The sequence below is a fragment of the Nyctibius grandis genome, chromosome Z (assembly GCF_013368605.1).
Source record: "Nyctibius grandis isolate bNycGra1 chromosome Z, bNycGra1.pri, whole genome shotgun sequence".
Classification (NCBI taxonomy): domain Eukaryota; kingdom Metazoa; phylum Chordata; class Aves; order Nyctibiiformes; family Nyctibiidae; genus Nyctibius; species Nyctibius grandis.
In genome coordinates, this window is record NC_090695.1 from 40,940,178 (window position 1) to 40,961,208 (window position 21,031).

Here is a 21,031-nt window from a genome sequence, read left to right on the forward strand (position 1 = left end):
TCTGGCCCCGTCGGTGGGCACGGCAGCACCGCTGCTCCCCCGGGGCCGCGGCGGCGGGCGACGGCGGCGCTGCAGTGCTCCCCGGCAGCCCGCCCCACCTCCTGCCCGTCACTCACCGGTAGGCGGGGCCGAGCGCAGCGCCCCGCCCCCCCAGGCGGCCGTGGCGCCGCAGGCGGCGAGCGGGGCGCGCATGCGCCCTCCCCCGCGCGGCGGCCGTACGTGCACTGGCGGGGTACGCGCGCTCCGCGGAGCTGTCCGCGCTTGGGCCTCTCATGGCCAAGCGGCGCGCGGAGCCGTCAGTGTGTCACGTGCCCATAAAACGGCTCCTGCGCGAGCCGCCGCCACCGCCCCGCGCTGCCGCGCCGGAGCGGCGCCCCCGGGGCGAAGCGGCGAGCGCCGGCCCTGCCGCCCCGAAGCGGAAGCTGGAGGAGGCTGAAGCGCCGCCGGGCAAGCGGCCCGGCCTGCGGGGGAGCAGCCCCCGCGGGGAGCAGGGGGACGCAGAGGGCCGGCGGCGGCGGCGCGGCGGGCCCGCGGCGCCCCAGGCCGAGCGGACGGCGGAGGAACGCGCGGGTGGCCGAGGGAGAGAGCGGGCCGCCGTCGCTGAGGTAACGGAGCGGGGCTGGGGCGGCGGGAGGCCACTCGGGGAGCGTGCCGCTGTGGGCGGGCCCGGGCTGCTCGCCTCCGGGGAGAGGAAATCGTGGGCGGTTGTTGGTGGTCGATGAGGCGTTACCGTGGAGCCGCGGCTCAGCCCGCTGCGCCGCGGCGCGGGTGTTAGACGGTGGGTTGGCGGGCCGGCCGTCGGCACGCGTGCGGGCAGAGTACCCCGGGCCTTCGCCAGCACGGCACGGCACAGCGCTCGGTGCCCCGCAGCCCGCTCTCTGGCTGGCTCTGTTAATCGGTCACGGCCGCTTAAAGCTTTTTTTTTTTTTTTCTTTTTTTTTCTTCTCCTGATGCAAAAGAGGTAACATTTCTAGCTCTTTTTTTACCATTTTCCCTATAGAAAAACTGATGGGAAACGGCCTGTCTGGAATTCACCTAAGCCTGTCTTCAGCCACATCGCCATCCAAAAGTATGGTGGAAGCTTGATGAGCTTATTTTGGTAGTGGCTCTGTAGTCTGAGGTTGCGGGTCAGGCTTACTCCAATATCTGACCACTTTCTTAACTTTTTGTTTGAGATGAGCATTTAGTAGCAATACCAGAGCTATCTTTGAGTTAAAACGTGTAGTGAAGGCCATGTTCAGGGGAAAGGGATCAGTTATTCACTGATGTATTGAAAGGCACAGTTGACTTCTGATGTTTCTGGTTAACTTTGAACAAGGTATGTTCTTCTTCCTGGCCTTGATCACATTTTACACAATAGGCCAGAAAACAAAATATGGTACTAAAAAAGTTTTCGTTTTGCAAAAATAAAATGCTAGGTCAAATTTTGTGCATATCTAGAAGTTTGGTATGTGTCAACTCACCTTTCCTCCCACCTGGACCTTTTAAATAAGACTGAAGTATTTGATCGAGTGGTATGGAAGTGGCAGAAAGTCTAATCAGGTCAGATGGACTTTGAAGTCCAGTTTTAGACTCTGGTTTTGAAAAGATCGGTCCTTTGGTAGTATAACACCCATCTATGATCTGTAAAGCAAATTGTGGCTTTTCTTTCCTAGGCTCTGCCTTTTGGTGTTTGTGGGGGGTTTTTTTGTTGGTTGGGTTTTTTTTTTTGTGGTTGATGGTAGATTTAAGGCACAAAGGAATTGAAAGAAATTTGTGTCCTATGAAAATTATACATCCTTTTTAGGTTGTACCTTTTAAACAAGCATATCTTTCATTTGTGAAGAGAGAAGCAAAGCAAATTGAGCAACTTGAGCAAACCTCTACAGAAAAGTTTCACTCCATCACAAATATGATGCTGAATTCTTTACTTATCCCTAGGGTTATTAGGCATAATTTTGTAAGCTGTAGCAGTGGTAGGAAGGCGAAAAGCCCCCTGGATTTCCACACAATAAAGAGTATTTCTCTATATAAAATGTTTTTGTAGGACTGTATTTTTAACAGGCTGTTATCCTAGGTACAGTATTGTATCAAAAATATTTTCACTTTAAAGTAAAGCTTAGTTAATGGCAGGCAAGAGGTGTTTCTTCCATCTTCTGTGTGTCCTACCTGTATGTTTTAAATATTTCACAAAGGTATTTCTGATGATTAGTTTTACACCTTTCTGAAAATACCGCTGTAGGTTGGCATTACTCTTTTCTGTTTTGTCGCTTGTGTAGTTCACTACAGTAATAAGTATGATCGGATACTGTCAGTTTCACACTGTCTTTGTTAATGTTACAAGCAATTCCAGTTACGTTACAGTTGGCCAGAGAGTAGATATTATTTGAGGTTTATTTGCAGCACACCTTTGCAACTAGCGTTGGAAAATTAACTCCTTTAAAAATTAAACAACTTCATCCGTAGAAACTGAGCTGTTGTATCTCTGAGCTCCCTGTGTGTTACCTACCTTACTAGAATTTCTTCTCAAAACCTATTTTGAAAGGTGTTTAGGTGAATGTGAATATTTGATACTTTATTTTGCATTTTATGTATTAATGTTTAGTGTTTGCGCCTGTCTTTTGTGCTCCTTGGGCTTGATCCTTTTCACACTGAATCTTTCTGGGAGATACCACTAAACTGAAATACTCCTGCTCTGGAGATTTGAATGCTCTTGAAACTAATCCTGTATGTAGTCTGTGTCCAAAATTAAGAGTATGCATATTTTTGTGGTTATGAGATTTCAGATGGTAATCTCTTTGAAACAAGAATGCTGTCATTTACGTTGTGAGTACAAAGCATCTAGCACAGGGGTGTTCTGGCTTTTAAGTACGTAGTTCTCACAGTGTGAGCAGTAATTTCTTATTAAAATATAAGAGGAGTTTGGATTAAACATGGGGAAAATTTGTAAGGGTAGCCCGCAGTTTCTGAAACTCCATTGCTGGAGATTTTTTTCAAAGAACTTGTTAGCTACCTGCCCTGCTCAGTTCTGTGTGAGTGATGCTGCCTACGTTGGAATATGCACTGGAAAATCTTCCCTTTCTCTTTCGCACTTCATGGTTTGTTTTTAATGCCGTGCAGTACAAAAAATTGTAGTTTACAAGAATATTTATGCAAATATGTGCCACTACTTACTGTTTGGCTTTCTTCCAGTTTCCATATAATCAATCCCTCTGTTCCTGTGGCACTATGTAATTTAACTAGTTTTGGTCTCTGTCTCGATTCCAATTAATGGTAACTTTGGTTCTTCAGTTTTTGCTGAAGACAATCTTTTCCTAGTGAGCAAATTCACGTTAGTAGTACTCTATGGGCACACAGCCATCTTGCTGCTATGAAATGTCTTTCGTGCCTCTTAATTATTACAGAACTTGAATAATGCCGGGGTTTTTGTAGTAAAAACAGGTTACCTAGTACAACAAACTGTAGTTCATGGGAGGTTTTTCTGGTAACAAATAGAAAAATGTATTCTTTAAATAGAAGGTGTGGTGAATTTGTGTACTTCTCTCTTTTGGGGAGTGAGGGTGAAGTGTCATTTTTCCAGTATCTGAGAGAGTTTAGGGATGATACTTACTGCGATTTTTTGAATGTTACATTTTTTTATTCTGTTGCAGAGCCAGCAGAAAAAGCATGAAATTTTTCAAGAGCCATACCAAAACGGTTATACTGGTTTATTTGTTAAAAATACTCTGTTCAGCTCCTCTTACAGCTGAGACATTAAAGTAAAATATTTAAAAATTCCGGTTGTATGTTAGGAAAAATACAAACCAATGTTATATGGAAATGCATTATTTTATGTTTGTGGCAGCATTCAGTGTTTTTACATACTAGAAGAAAGTACATGCTCAAGACCTAAGGGGAATGACTTGAGAATTCCTCTTCTTACATGTATCATGTCCATAGAAACATGCACAGATTGGCCACTTCTTATAACCACAATGTGGTTATAAACAAACTGTGTTTTCTAACAGAGATTTAAAAAAAAATGTATAATTGCAGATTAAAGTAGTAGATAAGTACATGTTCCTCCAAGGTCTTCCTTGGACTGCTTACCAGTTCTTAAACTTGCCCTTCCCTGCCCCTAGAAGCGATCTTCACTTTTTTCGTGTATATATACTTCAGTACAAAATGTAGATACAGAAAAGAAGAAACAGAATGTGGTAGAAACCCTACCCAATACTTTACTTTTCCTGCAAGTCTCATCCTCTGAGTTGATGTAAAATAGCTAAATGCTTTCGTCTGAATACCAGCTTCTATGTGTGCATGAAATTTGTATACCATTGTGAGAAGAAAAAGCAGTGAACAGTTTTTGTATGCATAAGTCCGCTTGTATTGCACAAGTTTTACAGTATGCTTCTGTGCAAAGATTGCAAGTTGAAGAAATTGGTGGAGTTATAGAAGTATTTCCCAGAGCTTGTACAGTAGTTCTTTGCAAGAGTATTTGAAAGGACAAAACTACATTATGATTTGATTGAGATTTTCTGTGGTGTTTTCCTTAGAAATAGCTCATATTTTTTTCTGTTCAAAATTGTAAGAACTGTTAATATGGAACAGCTGAGTAACTCTTCCTTGGTTTAGTTTCTTTTATAAAAGTTTATTTTTATTATATTTTACTGCTGTGATACACATTAATGTTTTGTTGTCTTTTTGTTTATTTGTCTCTTTTCAAAGCAAGAAGATTTCTGTCAGTATAACTCATTCCTGTATTGGAGAGCACCATTGCCTGCTATTGATTTCTCTGATATTCAGAATCTAAATGGAGAGACTCCACCAGAAGCTAAAACTCCTCCAAGGACTGATACCATGGAGACTGAAATGGAGACCTGATCAATTGTTTCGTAGTTGTGCATCTACTCACAGGAAACTTGTTTCCGTTTGGATTCAGGTTTTTCTACTTGGGAGGAAAATAAGCATGCTTCTGCCTTCTTGAAGAAACAGTGTTATGTCAGTCTGCAAAAGCAAGTCTGAGTTGTCTAAATGGATGGGATAATCACTACTAGGTACTTAACAGTAAGCTGCCTGGAGGTGTACAGTGTGGAGGAGGATATGATGTCTAGCAAGAATGCTTGAAAACATGGAGGCAGGCTGAAAGAAGACTACAGAAAATAGAACTTTGTGATACAATTAAAAGAAAAAGGTGGATAATGTTACCTGTCGAAAGGAAATGGAAGATCATGTTCCCTGTCCTGAACAAAAAGATGTAACGGTGGTAGCTGAAAGTGAAATATTTGCCATGTGAATTTATCATAAAGTACACAAACTGTAGGATTATTAATGTGGTTTTTTTTCTGTGTAATAGCTAAACCAAAAAAGAAGAGCCTACCAAAACCAGACAAAACATTCCCTTTTCTATGCAAACCAAAAAGAAATGTGGCAGGGAGGGGGAAGGAAAAGGGGATCTTTTCTTCTGTAAGCTGCCACTGTTCTGAAAGTTTTTCACATTCTCCTTCTGAAAAAGTTTTTTCACCTTGTCCTTTTCATATTACCCAAAGCAGTGGGCAGCCAGCTTTTAGGTTTTTGGTCCATTCTCAAGTTAATGTTATTCTTATTCTTTGTGATGTTAGCTCTGAACAGTTGGTAGCATTGAAATGGCAGGTGTGTGCAGATGCATCAAGAAGAGTTAATGCAATATAAAATTACCACACACTTTCAAACTTAACTGACTGAGGTGTAGTTTTTACAGAGACTATGGATCTTGCAAAAAATTTTTACAGAAGTTGATTGAACTAGTGTTTTTTGCTGTGAAATATGAACTTAATGCTTGTCTTTTGTAATTTATTTACAAGTTGAAGTACAATTAGAAATACTTGAATTTAATAATAGACTGAAGTTGTATGGGCAGACTGTCAGGCTTTGCAAATGTGATTTGTCTTTAAGGATAGGAAACACTGTATTTTTGCTGGAATCATGGAAGAAGGCAACTTTTGAATTTTTTTACTTTTTTTTTAAATAATGTATTTGCTAAAGGATAATAAAGTTTTGCCTGTGTGTATTTGAAAACTTTGGGACGATTACTCTATGAAGTTCCTGCCTGTATTTCTTAAGACTGTTGCATCTCTAACTTTGTCATTTTATTTGGTCTTTTTGCTTAAAATAGTCAGCTTGCCAGCCTTGTTAGTAAACATGTGGGGACTTTTTTTCAGTATTTGTGCTGTAAGGTGTCTGTATTTGTTCATTGCTTATTTGTTTAGATTGTTAGGGTCTCTTAGTACCCACAGAAGAAAGGAGGTGGCTTAGTGACTCAAGCATTTCATGTTACTTGTTTGGATATTCTTCTACCTGCTATCAGATTAGCTGAATACATATTTAAACTATATTTTTTTTTCACACAGTTTTAATTATATTTTTTAAGTCCAAATACACCAGCTTGTCTTAGGAGTTACTTCTAAAAATGTTTTTAAAAACAAACTCCTTTTCTGGCAAGAATGCAACTGCTGTTACGTGTTTACTATAACCAAAATAAGTTAGCGAGGAAATAGATTTATTAATTTGTTGAAGTATTTGTTTTGTTTTGTTTTTTATCGTAGGTAATATATGCATTCCTGTTTTTTGTGGGTTTTATCATATTTCACACCATCCAGTATTCTCAGGATCCAGTATTTTGCATTATTAGCTAGTATCTTTGCAGACATGCTTTAGTTGCGTAAAATCTGCTTCGAGCTTCATATACAGTACGTATGCAGCATTAGACTGCATTTTAGCATTGAAATCTGTCTCTCCCCTATATTCACAGGACAGAAGATGTTTTATTATTGTCTTTAAAATACATACATTTGAGCTATTCCATAACAAAATAAATAAGCCCTTTAAAACAAATTAAGCTTGCATTATGTTGTAGGCTGTATGTTTACTTTATTTGCAATTATTCTGTAGGCAAGCACTTTCCTCTTAGCTTGTTCCAGTCACGGGCTCTGAGTTATGGGCTGGAATGTTACGGCTACTTTCAGAGCATTTGCTGAGCTGATTAATTTTTTCCATTCATCTGTTTGCAAATAGAGGCAAATTTAAAACCCTTGGAAAATCTTTTGGAATGAGTCTGAGAGTTTGGGTTATACAAAAGGCTGGGCAAAGTAAGGGGGAGTGATGATAGATTACATAAACTTTGCATTAGAGCTGTCAAAAGGTGTGATCAAGACATGTTATTGCTCAGTGTCTGGTGTCTCCAGATACCATGTGTCACTGAGGGCTACCAAAACACTGGTCTTGACTTCCGACTCCATTTTTCTAGAGAGCTCTTGTTCAAGGGCTGTACATAAACTATAAGTAAGCTTAAGGTGTTTTAATTTGCATGTGTATTCATATCCAGTGAGAAGAAAACGTTCTTTTGAAATAACAAAATGTCATCACAAATTCTAAGACAATTCAGGAGTAGCATAATACCTACCGATGATCTTTGTTCGATATGTTGTTAAACTTTAATTAAAAAATTTATATTCTCTCTAGGTAATTGGGAATTTGCTTTTCTCTAAAATATTGTTCTCTAAAAGGAAGAACCACTGTCAGAAGAGTAAGAAAATGCAGTGTAACCACAGAGATTATCTAGGTACTACCCATGCTGATAATGGTGTTGGCATCTGGAAATAGCACGGTAAGGGTATGAGCATTCTAATGAGAAGTGAAATGCTGGAATTAAATATGTTTCAGAGCAGACTGAAACAGCAAAGTAGTATTACCAGCATGTCAGCCTTTGTAAATTTTCTGTCTTTTTCTAAACTTAAGGCCTGTTTTATATGATCTGATTTGTGTTTTTTGAAGGGCTACACTGTATTTATGATTCTCAAGATAAGTAAGCCTCCAGGAGGAGCTTAAAGCTCAGCCCAAATCAGGAAAGTGAAGAACTACTATGAAAAACAGGCTGCATTGATGACTATATCTTGAATAAGTAGACTGGTGCAAAGAAAGAAAAACGAAGTGGGGAATGGAAGATAGGTGGTGATGAAGTAAGGTAGCGAATGAGTGCAGGCGTAGCTGGCGGGTAGAACAGTGACATGAAGTAATATTTTCAGCACTGGCTCCATCTTCAGCACAGCAGCATTTACAATAATTTGAATATGGTGGTCAACAGTAAATTTATTAGGTTTCTCACTGTTTTGACAGTTACTACTCGATGTTTTTCGCTGTTGGCAAGGCCAAGCATTTAATGGACATTAAAAAAAGTACACACTTACCTGTACGCGTAGTTGGAAGATCCACAGGATCCTTCGTGTAGAAAAGAAGAGTGCAAATGTGTGTTTCCAGGTGGCACCAAAGATAATTACTGTCCAGCATTTGGCAGCTAGTTCTGGTTACGGCAGATTGGTTGTGGTGAATTCCTGTGTATTTTTGTGAAAACATCTGATGACAGCTACAGTAAGAGATGTTAGACCGCAGGGACTCATTGTTTGGTATAGCAAAGCTTATGTTCAAAGAAGCATTTCAAAATAGCTAGTATGCTTGGGCTGGCTTAATTATTCCCATGCCTACAGTTATAACCTTGATTCTCTAGGTGGCAATACACATACACAGTAACCTACAGTGAATCTGGAAAATCTTTCGGGTATGCTTTTATTCTGAACTGCTACTGAAAATTCGAGCGGTGACATCATGAATGTTAATCATTTCCTTACTGTGATACATAAATAAAGGCAGATCAAGTCACAAGTTCCTGATTATAAGGTGACACGAGGTCTTCAGCATAATTGGAGTGAAAACATTTTGTCAAGAATTTTTGGTTCCATCTAGTTTCTCTCTCCGCCCACCCTCCTCTCCAAAAAAAAAGAAAAGAAAAGCTATCCATTTAATGCATGGGAATTTGTTGTCACTACTGTTCCCATTAGTTAAAACTGGAAAGCAAGCTTTATCTGATTGTGTGGTGGATGGAAACCTCAGTCAGTGGCTGAAGTCTACTTGAAATGTGCTTGTTAAATACAGGGAAGTAAAAGGTAAGTGCTAATGCATAAGAAACTAACTCATGAAGTAGTGCTTAAATGTTGGTGTATAGGTAACAATACATTTTAAATGTATGAGGACATTTCAGAAAGGGTTTTTCAAGTATTCTTATTGAAAGGTTGCTTATTTAGAATTCCTATTTAAAACTTTTTGTATTAGAGAATTTGATGTTGATGCAGCAGTGTATTTTAATTATTGATATTTCTTTTGTAATCAAACTCAGATATTAACAAGTATGTTTTACATGCTCTTGTTCATAAAAGCAGCATTCATGACTTCTTGGTCACTTGTAAGGACTTAAAAATCATTGTTCTTTCTTCTCTTAAAGCCATACAGATCATAACTTTTTCAATACTGAAGGAAAAAATAGTTTTCTTACTACTAATATGTTACCATTCCTGGGCAGAAATTTGTGAAAGGAGGATAGAAGCAAAGTCAATTTTTGTTTGTAGTTTTATTTTGCTTTTAAGAATTATTGTGGTGCACGGTGGTTTACCTGGTTTTGTTTAGTCTTCTTTTATATTATTGAATTTTTGAAAGGAGGGATATGGACTGGCTAAACATTACATTTTTTTTCCAGTTTTCTTACATGAATACCCGGGGTTCATGTTTGGATTGGAATATGATGAAATAAGTGGCTTACCAAGTATGAGACTGAGAAAAGTAAACAAATAGTATTGTACTGTCTCCAACAAAGCGTAAGCCAGAGGAAAGTTTTGTCATGCAGAGCGATGAATGGACATGAGCCACATCTATTCACTGTTTTCTTGCACAGGTGAATTTTGTAATATCCTTCATTTAAGCAGCGTACAGTGCTCTCCTAATTAAATTGGAACACGCAATAATTAATTCCATTGGATCTACCCTAAGTGTCAAATGTCCTCTCTCTGAAGCCTGATGCTATATAGTGGATATTTCCGTTTGATGCTTCAACTTGTAGAATATGAAATTTGCTTTCAGTTTCTTTTACTTCCTGGCATTTAAAAAAAACTAATTTTGCTTCTGATTGCATAAAAAGCAACTATTATGTAAGAACTCCTTTGGCATAAACTAAGCTACCAAAATCCTATGATTTCATGATTGTCAGTTGTAAACTGCAATGTTTTTTTATGAAATAATCACAGAATGTTGCATCTCTGTATCCCGTATTAGTTAGTTTTTACACTTTTACCTTTTAGGAATTGGTGAAACCTGTGATTGAAAAGAGGAAAATCTACTTCAGACAAACCTCTGTATTTCCAAATGTGTAATGTGCAAATACAGAGACACCAAAGACAGCTTTTCATTGTGTAAATTGTAGCCATAGAAATAATTCTAAAGTATGATTGTGAAATACAGTGTGATATGAGAGGGAAAGGTACGGCTAACAAGAAAAACATGTTTATACTTTGGACATGAATAGTAATATCAAACCTGGAGTGTAAATACCAAAATGCCTTAATTTCTATGACATGGCAAGGCTTCAGGGAGAAAATATGATGGTTTTAATGCCCAATATGTGTGGTTTTTTTCTTAAGAGTCCATACATACAATGCACATATGCCTGAAGTGCTTTAAGGATACAGCTTGGTTAATGGAGTCCGTTTGAGTAAAACAAATAGGTACTGAGAGTGCCTACTTGCCTACTTGTTTCTATGCCAGCAAATGGCATAAAAGGTAGAACAGGCTGCCCATGATCTTTCCCATTCTTTTGAGCCGTGAGACAGCTTCTGGTATCTGCATTTCAATGCATTCCTTTCTCCCCTGTTTATATTATGCAGCTCATCTGTGAATATCCTGGATTTGTCAGTGCTAACTACTCCAGTCTCAAATAGTTTTGAGATTTGGTTCTGTTCTGTTTTTATTAGGGTGGTCTTGATTATTGTGAGGCCAGAATTGCTAATTTATAAAGACCAGTCATTTCAATAATGAGTTCATCAATCAAAACACTTACTCAATTCCTTAGACCACGCTGTATGGTGATTACCAGTGTCTATCATTGACTTAAAGGAGTGATAAAAGTGCATTATTAGATTTACCTTTTCAGAAAGGAAAATTAGAAACACTTTGCCTATAAAAGATAGGATTTTAAAGGCCTCTGTATTTCAGTGGTACTGTTTTACTACAGGCTAGAGTAGTGGAACTTTATTTTTTGAGATGTACTATTCTGACTTACAGTTCTCTAAATGCAGTGTACTTACGCTATAGAAGATTTGTGCTTTCAGGACAGGTCATAGTAGTGAGCGGTAACTGTTAACGTTTACAAGAACAGGTCCTTTTTTATCTTGAGTCTCAAGTAGTCAAGGAAACAACAGTATTTTTAGTGTGTTTTCTTAAAAAAACAAAGGTCTATCTGGTCACGTAATATATTTTAAAGAAATAATCACTCACACCACTCTGAGCCAAGGACGCAACCAAACTCATTTCCTCTCCTAAGCTTGTCAGTTTTTCCTCTCAGAAAGAAAAAATACTTAAGGTGTTTTCATATGAGGTAATTATTTAAGGGAATTATTTCAGTTGCCAATACTTATTTCTGTAATATTAAAAAACTACCATTTAAAAACACAATATAGCACTTAGCAAACGCATTGGTATACAAATTACGTAAAGGCGAAGACACTGGGTCGTAGCAGAAGAATGTTGTTTTAGAAATGGATGATTGGCCCAGAGAAGAAATCCAAACTAAACTTCTTAATTTGCTGAATAGAAGTAAGCTTAAATTTAATTTACTTTCTTAGGCAGCCAGCAACAAACAGCCAAGTTAATCAGTTTGAAGATTCGTGATACTGTATATTTCTATCATGTAGTATGTGATAGCTCCTCAAAACACAGCCTGAAAGCAGTAATAATCATCACAGAGCCCTGCCTAGTGATACTAGCATCTCAGTATTTTTACATGAGACTTAGGCCTGCTGTTGACTGCCTGCTGCTTTCAGCGGGGAGCAGCCAAAGCAATGCCCTGCAGACCACTGCTCATAGGGTGAATCCATGTGGTCACTTGCCTGTTGTGCTGTGGCCTTCCCATCAGGCTGTGCCTGACAGGGAGCCCTTGCCCAAACCCCACGGTTGCTAGGACAGCCTGTGAAACCCAACAGCCAGGTGTCTTGCACTCACCTGCAGAGCAGGAAGCAATTATAACTTAAAGGCAGAGTGTCACGTGAACATGGATGTGCCTTCAGCTGCCCCCAGCCTTTGGAAGACTGGCCTGGGACAATACTATTCTCTGTGAATCAGCCCATCTTCTTACACTGGATAATGTGGCATTGCTTTAAGTCTTCTGTGTATTCCACTCTGAGAGCATGAGTACTCAGTGTACTTGACTGACACCCTGGTAAGTGTCTTCAGGTTTTCCTCTTGCCTTCAGCCACAGGTCACTAAAGGACAGCCTTCCTTCTTCCTTTGTGAAGCACAGTGCTCCCTGTACATTCATTGCTGTTTAACCCTTAATTTTTAGGTAAATAGTTTTAGGTTAGTTCAAAGTAAAGAGGTCATGTGGATAAGGTTTGTTGTTTTCAGTCTCAAAAAGGAAGTTTTTTGTTTGTCTCCTTTCCTCTAAAACTTGAAGCATTTGCTTTGGCATGTCTTTGAGTACGAATAGTAACACAAATCCCCATCCTCCCACTTGTACCTTCAATATAGTCCCTGTGAGAAAGGTATATTGTATCTGGTATGAAAAAAAGGTGGGAAAGACAAGAACAGATTTTGAAAATTGTTTTAAAATGAGGATTTGAAAGCTTTGGGGTCACATCTGGAGAAGGCCTCACAGAAGAATCCATATGGCTGTCCTTTGACCCAGGCCAGCGAGCTGACAAGTCAGAGTTCACATCCTAGAAGGAGTATGCTGAAAGATGACACGTTTGAAAAATCTGTTAACCAGTTTGAGGATACAAGGAATGACAGAGCAAACTGAAGAGAGGCAGTGTTCCCTGAGACTATTCTACAAAACCCTTAGAAGCAGGGATTGTGTTAACGGTCAAGAAAGGCTCCTCAGAAAATTAGAAAATTGTTAAGGTGTTACTGTTTTGCTACACATATCATCTGAGGAGTCATCTAATACTGAGCCAACAACAGCAACTGAGGTGCTTCTCCTTTGATCCTGCATCTTCCTTGTGCTTGTCTCCATAATTGTTACCCTAAGAAAGTACATGGTGCTTCTCCATCACTGTGAAGGGTTTCTTCTTAAAGAAGAAGAATCTTAAGAAGAATCTTAAAGCTGCTGAACACACTCCGCGGGAAAGCACAGAAGCACAGAAACTATTCATGATTGTAATGAGACTAAACTGTATGGTCACATTTTGTTCTTTGGGTCTGCACTGACTTCAAAGGTATTTAGAGAATGCATTTTGGGAGAATTGATGGTTGGATATTTGTGATTGTGACCATCAAGCTGACAAAACCTACCCCACTACATTCCTGGCAACTTACAGACTCTCACAAAAACTTTTTAAAAGCCAGTTTTCCTCATAGAATAAATTCTGGAGGCAGTCCTTTTGACTTTGAATAATTCTGGAATAATTCCAGGAGACCAACGCAGAAGAATCTGTTCTGGTTTAGTCCAGAATCTGCATGGTAAAACAAGATATAAGTTTTGCGCTATACTGAAAAATAATCTTCCACAGTGCCTTTCCACAGCATGCTAAAGCAGTAGCTGAACAGTTGTCATCTGATGAGTGTGTGTTCAGTGTATCTGCTGCCAGCCTTCAGTGTAGGACTAACTTATAAGACTTCTTTATTTATGTTGGAAGATAAAGGTAAATAAGGCTAGAGCCGGCTGATTTGTTGGTGATATGGGATGGGGGGAGAAATCTAGAAGCAGTCTTTACTGGTTTCATGCCTTGCTCCTCTCTTTGCTGCTTCATCAGTTCTTGAAGATCTGCTAGGGCACTAAGGCAAAGGTAAGAGTTTGTAGATAGTCTTTCGAAACTGTTTCTTCAGTGTGTTTGGAGATGATGAAACAATGAAACTGGGAGTTCCCTCTAAAGCAGATTAGTGCATAAGATGTAGATTAGTTTTGGCTTTTTCATTCCAAAATCCGGACACTCTTTTGGTAGATCCTGCCTGATTAAATGCGGTTGATGGAAAAAACATTTTCATATACTTGCTTGATAGAAGGTATGATCCAACAGAACATAGGAAACAGAGTGGGTATCTGTATGCTTATGCGTTTACAGGCACCCCATGGACACAACAGAAACAAATCCTTTCGTGTTTTGGTAAAAGTTTCTCTTAACTGTATTATCCTCCTTTAAGATCGTTTTTTGGTAGGAGAATTTTTGACTTTGAAAACAATGGAAGGTTATGCATGAATTAATGCAGTCATACTTTGACATGTCTGCATTTCACTTACTTAGGACATGAAAAGCAGGAGGTGTGAAGCGTTGTTGCTAACGGGCATCCAAGAATTGAGCTGGCCGCACTGCTGTTGAAGTGACAGCTTAGACACTGGGAATATAGGACTTACGAAAAAAGAAGCATAAAGGATGGACAAGCAAGATAGCGCTGATCTTAAGGTAAGTCTGTAGAAATAGGATTGATATTCTGCAGTAGGACTGCAGGAGAACACATCTCAGCAGTTCTGATTTCTAGAGATAACAGGATAAAAGAGTGCATGATAGTTATGTGGACTTTGAACTACTAAAATGTCTGTTATAAAACTCACCACATGTGTTTTCATATCAGTGAAGTGCTGGGGAATTGGGTGTGACAATTTGCAGCATAAGAATTTGTATGGGTTTGCAGAACAGATTTTTAGGTCTTAATACTAGATGACAAATGGCAAGTCCTGATTCCAGGGAAGACGGAGAATTTCTCATGTCTGAAAGAAGATGCACAACTTAGAAAGAAATGGCAGAAATTTGGAATTAAGAAAATGCTTGCAATCAGAGGAATATGTACACCTAGCTACGTCCCAGTCAAAATCTGGAGCATCTGCGTGTGCTGGGATACATGCGTTTCAGGATTCTTAACAGGGTTCAGGTTCATAAAAAGAGTGGGCCTAGTAACAGTGACTGATATGTCCTACTAACAGAAATATCTTTTTTGATTTATAAACATTGGTGAAACTAGCAAATTGAGCTGAAAGTTTCTATGCTGGCTCAGGATGACTTGTTTGAGAAAATTTAACTGAAAATAATATCTTAAAAGGTGTAGCTAGGAAAAGAATTAACATGCTGTTTATCACCTGCCAAAATTTCTAGCAGTGCATTCTGCTGTTGGAAGCTGTAATGCTTTTTTAGGGCCTACTGTGGAAGGATTGCCATGTAAGAAGTCTGAAGACAAAATAGAAGCAATGTAAGAAGCAGGAACTTATGTTTGACAGGGGGCTGGAAGCAGTTTTCTTATCCTCCTTGTCTTTGAAAGAATAGTTTATGTGAAACCACTGCTAAGTTTAACAGCCAAAGCTTCAAAAGGCCCTGAGGCACGCCCCAGGTCTGAGCAGGCTTTTCTGCTCTGGTTTTCAGGGTGATGCTAAGCCTGGGTGCCTGACCTGACAGTGGGAGTATCTTCTCCCTGGTGCTCTCTGTGGCTCTGCTCCTGGGCACCTGCACTGAGGCAGTGTGGTCTGAAGGCAGAGCTCTACTGTAGGGGAGGAGGAGGGAGAGCTAGGCACCACAGAGGAAGATGAGACTTGGGCAGGAAAATGGAGAGACAAGAAAATGGGAGAAACATCTAGAAAGAGTAAGTGAATGGGAAATACAGATAAAATCCAGAGGCACACGGACATTGGAGCTCACAGTCAATACAGTAGCACAACTGAAACCAACAAAATAAAAGAAACATTAGGCAAAAAGGGGATGAGAGGACAGGGCTGAGAAACCAAAGAACTGGAGGCTGGGATTGATTATAGGAAGAGGGTAAGTTTGGGACAAAAGAAAATGGGCATTGAAATAAAAGTGAGGTTTGAGAGACAAGTTGGAGGAAATAGAGACGACTGGAAACAAAATGAAACTCAGAGTAAGGGCGAATGGCGTATGCCTGCTGTGTTAGTCCACACCAGGTACAACCGACTATAATTGCAGCAGGTGCTTGTTTTGGTCCGATGGCTGTGGTCCTCGGTGCATTTGAGGGCTCCAACCCTGCAGGAGACAGTGGTAACTGCTGAAGGGGTGTTGAAGTTCCTCTGAGTTTTGTCAGTGTGGAAAAAGTGGTACAAGAGGTATGTGAAGACAAATAGAAAGATCAAGAACCTGACTATTCAAAAGTTTGGCTTTATATCCAAATTTCATCACTTTCTGAAAATTTTAATTAATACACTGGTCACATACTGATTTTCTTGTACACAGGTTGAATTGTTCATCGTCATGAGCTGTAATCCAGTTACTGCTTCTTTTTCACCTTTTGCTTTTCAATAACGTATTGATTACATATGATTCAAGAGAGAATTGTTGGTTTCCTCTTGGATCTTCCCGTTAGGTTTATTATGAGTGTGCTGTAACCTTAACTTACACCATGAATTTATTTTCACAAAACCCTAAAAAAATGACCAGGGAAAACCCTGAGGCTTCTGAGGGGGGGAGCTGAGACGGAGACAGACTCGAGCCAAAAACCGTATGCTCAGTTTGGGATACTTGTGATCAGGTTTCTCGATGTGATGGAGAAGTTAGCAGGGTCGAAGCAAAGCGCCGCTGGGCCCCGGGGCCAGCGCGGCCGCGGGGGGCGGCGGAGCGGGCGCTCAGCCCGCCTTTCGGGACCACCGGGGAGAGCGGCTGCGAAGGCAAAACCCGTACTCGGCTGCCCCGCGTAACGAAAGCTCGCCTGCTGCTGTGCGGCAGCGTGCACCTTCCAATATCGGGGAAAAAAAACAACCCAGCAAATAAATAACTAAAAAGCCGGGGGTAAAGGACGGCGCCCCGGCAGCCGCCGCGCCCCGCGGAGGCACCGCAAGCCCGCCCCGCCGCCCCGGGACAAGGATCGCCGGCGGGCATGGCAGCGTGGCGTGACCTGCTCCTCTCGCAGCTGGGCTCCGTCTGCCGCGGCGGCCGGGACTGGCGGGGAGGCGGCTGGCGGCACCCGCCCCGCGAGCGCTGCGCGCCGGCGGAGGACCTCCGCCGGCGGAAACCTCCGCGCCGAGCCCGCCGGGGCGGCCGCAGACGCGCGGCCCCACAGGTGAGGGCGGTGCAGGCAGGGACGGGGCGCGGACAGTGGCGTGGCCGAGGGTCTCTCTGCTCTCCGCCCAGCGACGGGCTGCGAAGCCCCCCGCAGAGGGCGGCTGCTGACGGAACAGAAGGTGTTGGGGCTGCCGTCATCCTGCCTTGGCCTTGTCCGGGCCAAAGTCCCCTCGGCCTGAGAGAGAGGCATTCCGTGCGGAGCGGGTGATGCGGTGGCTGCTCACTGGAGCACGGCTTCTTGACAAGCTCTCCTTTTTCCAGTGGTACACATTGCACTCGCCGTGTCATGAGTAGCATTTGAGCGCTGTAAATGTCATCAGACTTCATCTGAACGTCCAGGCGACTCGCGCAGAGAACCGATCTGTTGGACGGATGGCAAAGAGAAAGCCTCACGCTACGAGGGGTCTGTTTTGCCGATGGTTTAATGTTGATATCGGTGCTGATTACCCCCCTGTGCTTCTGCAGATGTGGACTTGAGTGATTTTATACACACACAGCTGCTTGTATTCTAGTAGCCATGAAAGGCTTCCAGCAAAAATGGTTGCCCACGCTACGAGCAGGGCATCGCACAGTGATTTTGTGGTAGTGCCATTTGAATGACATGAAGTTTACAAGGGTTATGTGTAACATGTAAGAAAAATGCCTCTGGCTCTAGTAAATTTTCACTTCTTTTTACCATGATGCTGGCTGAAGCCTTTTTTTTTTAAATTTAAAGATGAAACGTGTGATTCAGATGTCGAAGTTTTAAGAACAGAGCTCTGCTACTATAGGTAAAATTGTGAGACTGGATGGTATTTCACACAGATCATGCTGTAGCAACATATCTAATGTATCCATTTCTGATATACGTGCTGATATAAGAAATATGTTTACAGTGGAATATTCTTCGTATTTCTGTTTATGAATATAATTTTCAAAATACGCAGTATCTGCTTGTACATTAAGAAAAAAGGAGCTAGTGCTTTAAGTTGTGAACACCTTAAGTTAAACCATGAACTCCTTTTCTTGGTACTAAAATGGGGTGGCCAGGTTTTAGAGATTTAGTGTATTTTGGACCTCACAGGGGAATTGCAGTGTTACCTGTAAGAATAAGCTCATACTGGTATGAGGCTAAAATGAGTTTAAGGAAGCATCGTCTTTGGTTTTTTAATGAAAAATATGCTCTGAAGTTGTGAAACCAGTTTACAGACTCTTCTTTGATGAGTTTATATTATGCCATAACAACTTTATTTAAAGTAGTAACAGGCTTATATAGTATTATTAAAAAAACATGATAAGCAGCAAATAGGTTAGGTTATGTTTGAACCTAAGTTTCCTTAATCATTTTATGGCTTGATAAGGGACAAATGCTGAAGCTTTCTTTGCTCTTACAAGGTCAGAGGCACAGAAATTACCCCAGAGTGAATGTGCTGAAGTATGTTGTCCCTGGAAGTAACCAGTATCAGGAAGAAAATAAAAGAATCGTACAGAACTGTACTGGTGAAAGACATTTCTCTCTGAGCTCCACCTTCACTTTTTTTTTTTTTTTTAATGTTGTAGGGACAGGAAGAAGAGAAGTGTTACCTTCCCCACCCCCCCCCCCCCCCCCCATTTGTGACCACCTAAATGGAAGGCAAAAAGTCACGTGGTAATTTTAGAAGAGCAGAAGGTAGGCGAGTTTGAAATTTCTACAGCTCGTAAAGGAAATGAGATCTCAGTAAACATCTGTCTGTCCATGCGTGCATGCGGTTGTGCTGTGTGTACAGTGCTCCACTCTGGGCTGCAGGTAGTGTTTTCAAAACCATCTAAATGATTTGTGTGCCTAGGTCCCAGTTTTCAAAAGTGTTGGCACCTAAGAGTGTAGGTCACTCTGGGACCAGTCAAACTTTGTGTACCTCGTGGCCGCTGTGTTTGTGGAGAACCTCAGGAGCTGGGCAGCTGCAGCATGTCGCTTCTCTGTCATCCCAAGGAGTTCTGGTTTGCCTCTGCATAACCACAGTGGCAGGTGCCCAGAGATAATAGAAAACAGGTTTTAACGGTCATGTGGCCAGAACCATCCTCGATTGTCTTTGGAGTGGGGTTGCGGTACAGGATAGCATGTCAGGGGAAGGCTGCAGCAGTAAGAAGAGAGGGTCAATCCCTTCACGTTGCTATGAGCCCAACTCTGAACACGACTGGGGTTACAAACAGGATGGCAGAGACCATGCTGGACTGCTGTATCCCATCTGCAGTGTCTATCAGCGTGGATCTAATCTGGTTACATCTGCTGAAGCTGAACAAAACCTTCCCACGAGGAAAATCTATATGAACTATGTGCAATACTCTTTTCCTCTGTAAGTCAGTCCTTCATCCTGCTTTTTCATGGCTCAGTATTTTTCACTCGGTAGCACCATGTCAGCTGAAGAGGTGGGTCCCCTGACATGTGACCCCCAACAAGACGATCTATAGGCTTTCGGATGCTATCTGGGGAGGTAGTAGGTCGCAGCTGGGTAATCCATTTTTTTGAGAATTGCACTAATGAATTTGATACTGTTCAGGCAGTTCACAGCATAACAGGAAGCTGAGGTGGCCATGATTTAGCAAGTTTTGATCTTCCCTCGGTGGTGTTTTCAGACTGGCTCTATCCACTGTTGTATAAAGCTTCCCTGATTCTTGTAATACGTAAACATATTTCTGTATAACATGCATACAAGGTGAACCCTTGTGATCCACTCTGTGTACTTTGAATTACCAGTTCTTTTGCTTTATGTTCTCATTTCTAACATTTTACCTCAGTTTTTGAGGACTGGTCGTAACTTCTTCTGCCAGTCCTGAAAGAAAAAAGGCCCTTTTGAGGGGCCATAGCTCTAAGTAAAGTGCTTAAGCCTCAAGAAAGGCAGGATTTATTAAGTACTTCATCCTTTCCTTGGGTCTGGCGTTGCTTTGCGCCCCTGCTGTAGTGCAGTTACTGGTACATGCTGTTCTGGGTTGTCCAGTTCCTTCTGCCCGTCATACAGGAAAAGAAGGAGGCATCTAAAAACAGTTTCTGGGGTTTCTTGCTGTGCTTTTCACCGGGTCAGAAGCTGGGCGCTGTCGTGCTGCACATTGATAAATGCAAGTCAGAAAAAGGGGTTTTTAAAACCCACTGGTGGTGTGTCATCTTGTTGTCACTGTTTCCAAATCAAATGTCCTTGGGTTGCTAATGAAATGAATGCTTCTGTTTTTTCCTAATTGCTAAGTCTCAGTGATGAGAATTGAGTTCAGCCCTCTTCAGCATTGTCAGTAATGATCAAAATTCTGCACAGGAGCTGTGACGGGGCAGACGCTTGTCTCCCAGCCTTCGGTGCTTTGGGTGTAATGGTCTGGAACTTGGTAAACAGCCATGGCTGCCCCTTGGTGCCAGCCCTACGGTGTCAAAAAATAACATGTTTTCATTATAAAAGTGGTTTCCTAGCTGCCATGTAGTGCTAGGGATTACATAGGGGTGATGAGGGGCTCGGTCACATCCGTCAATAGTTGGTAGCGTGTTGCGACTGTCATGTCCGTTGGGTTAGGCTGCATTGCTGAGGTCGGACTGTGGCTATAAATTTTTTACCAGCCTGGCTGGAGTGGGACGATCCCAGGTTTGATGACAGCCCTACTGCTATAAACTACTGCATTTGTTTACTTTTTATTGGCGCAATTTAACCCCCAAAGAGGGGTAGAGGAGCTTCTACTAGTACTACTCCCAAGTGCTTATGAAATACATCTGTCCCTCTGCCCGCCAGCTCACCAGTGTTTTGGAAAGGCTGTGTGGCGGTGCAGTGCAACCTCAGCCCTCTCTGCGAGCTCGCCCTGTCCCTGCTCCTTCCAGCACCCTCTTGCCCCAGCTCCAGACCTTCCTTCACCCCTCGTGCTGGCGCAGCTCACGAGACCGTCCGAACACAGATGCAGCCACGCAGCCCGGTGAGCAGGGAGTACTCCAGGGAGGCTGGGTGGGCTTTGCGGCTGCCACCTGGGGGAGAGGAGTTGGCAGCGGGATGGAGCAGAGACCTTAGGTTGCA

General features: G+C 41.9%; 1 protein-coding gene across 1 annotated transcript; it reads left to right on the plus strand.

Moving 5' to 3' along the window:
* Positions 1-215: 215 nt before the first annotated feature.
* Positions 216-6,831, plus strand: CZH9orf40 (chromosome Z C9orf40 homolog). Its single transcript, XM_068423426.1, has 2 exons — positions 216-605; positions 4,687-6,831. Exons 1-2 carry the CDS (start codon positions 273-275, stop codon positions 4,840-4,842), a joined length of 489 nt encoding a protein of 162 aa, XP_068279527.1. The 5' UTR covers positions 216-272; the 3' UTR covers positions 4,843-6,831.
* Positions 6,832-21,031: the final 14,200 nt, after the last annotated feature.

Coding starts and splice junctions, on each gene's coding strand:
- CZH9orf40 (XM_068423426.1), top strand. CDS start 273: ATGGCCAAGCGGCGCGCGGAGCCGTCAGTGTGTCACGTGCCCATAAAA. Junction 606..4,686: donor AGCGGGCCGCCGTCGCTGAG/GTAACGGAGCGG, acceptor CTCTTTTCAAAG/CAAGAAGATTTCTGTCAGTA.